The 4,047-nt window shown below is 28.0% G+C and overlaps 1 protein-coding gene across 1 annotated transcript; it reads left to right on the forward strand.

Annotated features, from left to right (window-relative positions):
* Positions 1-1,070: 1,070 nt before the first annotated feature.
* LOC100570916 (mitochondrial inner membrane protease subunit 2) lies at positions 1,071-2,841 on the forward strand. Its single transcript, XM_003243259.4, has 3 exons — positions 1,071-1,202; positions 1,313-1,811; positions 2,652-2,841. The coding sequence occupies exon 2, from the start codon at positions 1,337-1,339 to the stop codon at positions 1,808-1,810; it is 474 nt and encodes a 157-aa protein (XP_003243307.1). The 5' UTR covers positions 1,071-1,202; positions 1,313-1,336; the 3' UTR covers position 1,811; positions 2,652-2,841.
* The last annotated feature ends 1,206 nt before the right edge of the window (positions 2,842-4,047 follow it).

Raw genomic sequence — 4,047 nt, forward strand, 5'->3', positions numbered from 1 at the left:
TTGTTACTGGTATTTTAAAAAATTGAATATTTTTAAAAGGTTTTAGGACATATTTTATGTATAATTTTAGTCAAAATAAATTACCCACATTTTATTTTATACGTATGTAATCTTAATACCTATAATTTTACATTGAATTTAATTAAAAGTTTTAAGGTTTCTACTAACTTATATTTACAAAATCTTTTATTTTTTACTATGTTTTGTTGTGCATTTATTCAAAATTAAAATATTAAAATTTTTACTTATATATATTATATTGTTTGGTATTTAATACATTTTTTTTTTTTGATTTGTATAAAAATATTTTTGATTTCTTTGTAAATATTAATATGATAATGATTAGTGACTATAATATAAAATTGAACATCATTGAAAATCTTTGATTCAATTATGGATTGTACCAATCATTAAAATTGTAACTTAAATAGTTATAATGGTTAGCTAATTATAAGATATGTTTTTCTTATGCATTAATGCCCAAAGTTCATTAATTTGTATTAAGTTCTTAGGTGTCTATCACCTATGTTCTAGTACACATTTTAGGTTTGTGGGTAAAGCTGTATAGTTAGTAAGCACACATTTTGCTTAAAACTGATTTATAAATCTGACGAGTTTCAGCTAGTATATTATGTCTATGAGTAAGTACTGACAAATTTGTTACACAATTAAATGTATTGTAAGCGTTTTAAATCTACACAGTGTTAGTAAAAAGTACTTTAGGTCCATAATACCACAGAACAATAATACCTACCTAAATTACTATCATCGAGTACATCCAGCTGCAATGCAACATATTATATAATTAAATAACGTTTGACACTTGTGCAGTTATGCCTATTATAAGACTATAATATATTTCTTTTTTACTAAATGGTAAAATAGTAAATATTTACAGGTAGGTACGCACAAAAAGCAAAAGCAAAATAATACTACATTTATACAATATTATGATATGTATGGAGTATTTGGCAAAAGCTACAATATCTTAAATGTCTCGTAGTGATAGTGCTGATATCAGTGATTTCCGTTTATCATTTTTGATAAGCAAACGCATGATTCTTTATCTCGATCAAACGCATAATAATAATAATCACGAATTTCTGAACACTGGTCACCGGTCAAAAGGAAAAGTTATTTCGAAGTTCTGATTGTGGATTAATGAAAATGACCCGTCTTTGATTCGTCGATTGCCGGTTTGTGTAAGTACAGAATATATTAATCTGCAAGTTTGACTTGATTTTGGTTTTCAATTGTCTCAACTGTTCACAGTTAAATACCCGTCCATATTAAATATTGTTCACTATTTCAGACCCAGTCAATCGCTTTAATTCAAATGGGAGTTTGGTGTCGAGTAAAAAATCTTTTATTTGGCGTGGCTATTGGACGCACAGTAATTGACACGTTCGGCTCCGTGGCCAGAGTTGATGGAATTTCTATGCAACCAACGTTCAATCCAAATACCACAGTGGACTTTGTGTTCCTATCGTATATTCCAGTGCGATTTGATTCTATTAAGCGCGGTGATATTATTGTAGCCATATCACCTAGAAATCCAAACGAAACAATTATTAAGCGTGTAATTGGTGTTGAAGGTGACGTCGTGGTATCAAAAAAAAAGAATAATACTTCAAAGATACGAAACTTTATTCCTAGAGGATATTATTGGATTGAAGGTGATCACAAAGGCCACTCATATGATTCTACTAGTTTTGGTCCAATTTCTAAAGGACTTGTTGTTGCTAAGGTTTCAGTTATAATCTGGCCTCCTAGTAGATGGCAACTACTCCAATCTCAAGTAAATAAATAAGGTAATATAACATTTTATGTTTGAGATGGTTTATGTTTTTTTTTAGATGATTCGTTGTAAAAAAGTATAGTTACTAATTTATCTAATTTTTCATATTTTTAAAGTGATTGGCATTACATTATAGACTTAGGGCCCAGTTGCACCGTCTCTGATACCTATTCCAAATGTTTCTTAAACTTAAAAATATTAAAACTTGCCAAAGTTTTTATAAATTTCATGACAATCATTAGAGACATACTTATACTACAAACAACACAATATTATATTTGAAAAGTTGTCAAAGATTATTAATATAAAATATTTTATATTTTAAATTAAATATAATATATATTAAAATACTAGTATCAAATTATTTTTAACTAATTTATGTTATATTTGTTTAACAAAAACCATTAGGCATTTGTAAATATTGATTGGGTTTTTTAATTCAAACCATGTGCAATCTGACTTATATTTTTTTCTGGATAGATTGCAATTTAACCGTTCTAGGTTCTACAACGAGCGCAATTCTACCATCTCCTATAGTTATATATTAGTTAAGCAGTTGAGCCAGAATAAGGAACAAATATATAACAAAACTTAAATTTTGAACTCTGTTTGAAGTCTTTTTCAAACTAGGTACATAAATATTTTTATAGGTATTATGTTTTAATTTGTATATTATATCAATTGTTGTGCAAAACAGTTTGGTGGTGAAATTAAAAAAAAATTTTTTTTTAATTGAATAAAACTAAAAACTAAAAACAATTAACAAATATCTATGAAAATTTTCATGTGTTTAATATTTTAGAATATTACGTTTAAACCATATTTTATATAATTGTATTTATATGATTCACAGTTTCACAAATTCAAGACATCGTTACTTATCAATTCGAGTTGAAAAGGATAATTAGCATTCAGTATATATGATCACAAATTATGGTTAGAAGAAGATCACAGCATAATATTTCAAATTTTAATAGATGTATCTATTTAATATAGTATTAATTTTTTAGTTTTGTAAGGTTGAAATCTCAAAATATTGGTAAAATTTTAAAAATAATGGTACTTTTCATATACACAATATACCTTTATAGTTATAATATAATTTGTATTTAAGCTTGCTACAAATAATTTTGTGGTTAAAAAACACTAAGTATTATATTATATTTATATAAATAAACAGGGTTATGGTAGTTTGATATATAAAAGATTTGATACTTTTAGAATTAACACGTTGACTGCGTACTGACGCCAATTGGCGTCTTAAGTATCATTCAGCAACGCGTTTGACGCCATATGGAGTCCAGTATATATTAAAAGTATATAGTGTATTACTCGCTACGCGAGGCTGAATGTTGTTTTATTATTATTTAGCGTGATTAAACGCATATTTTAAAATATGTATCTGTACGCCGTTTGGACGTATGACCATATAGGAGCCGTTCTTTTATGTTATTTTTAGTATACTATTGTTATGTAATATTATTATTGACATGACGTGTATTATAATTCTCGACTTTATCGACAAATAAACAACGTATAAATATTATTTTCGATTTGTTTATCGTCAGTGGTGGACGTCGCCTGCAATTCTGGTAAGTTTTTTTCTTATTTCTCGCTATACGATATGTCAAACAGAAGGTGTGAAATTGATTTTTCTTTTTGGTAGGTATTATATTGTTACTTATCATGAATAAAGATCAGGCTGGTCCATCGAGACCTAAAAGGGCTTGTGTTGGTAAATTCCCCAATGAACGCGAAATTCAATTACTATTAGACTCGGATGAAGAAGACAATGTATTTGATTTTGATGATTCTGATAGCGAATGTAGTGTAGGGATTTTATGTGACGAAAACTCATCTAAAAGCGAAGATGAAGATGAAGTTGTAGTGCCTAGTTTCGATGATGTTTCTAACTTTGTTACTCAACCCCCTCAAATTGTTTGGCAAGATAATCCAAATTTGCAACAATTTCCATTTACTAAACAAAAACAGCTTCTTGTGCCTATACCAGGAGAAGGAACTCTGTATGATTTTTTTTGGATGACACATTTTTGAATTTATTGGTGAATGAAACTAATAAATATGCTGAGTATGAATTTCTTATGCTTGCTGCGAATCCAAGAAGTCGTATATCACTATGGAAACCAGTGACTTTAGAAGAAATGTTAACATTTATTGGTCTCGTTATACATACAGGAACAATACAATTAAGTTGAATAAATGACTATTGCAAAAAACATCATCTTTTT

This window comes from Acyrthosiphon pisum, chromosome X, assembly GCF_005508785.2.
Source record: "Acyrthosiphon pisum isolate AL4f chromosome X, pea_aphid_22Mar2018_4r6ur, whole genome shotgun sequence".
In the NCBI taxonomy this organism is placed as follows: domain Eukaryota; kingdom Metazoa; phylum Arthropoda; class Insecta; order Hemiptera; family Aphididae; genus Acyrthosiphon; species Acyrthosiphon pisum.

What these genes read in the sequence shown, in the direction of transcription:
- LOC100570916 (XM_003243259.4), top strand. Translation starts at nt 1,337, where the DNA reads ATGGGAGTTTGGTGTCGAGTAAAAAATCTTTTATTTGGCGTGGCTATT.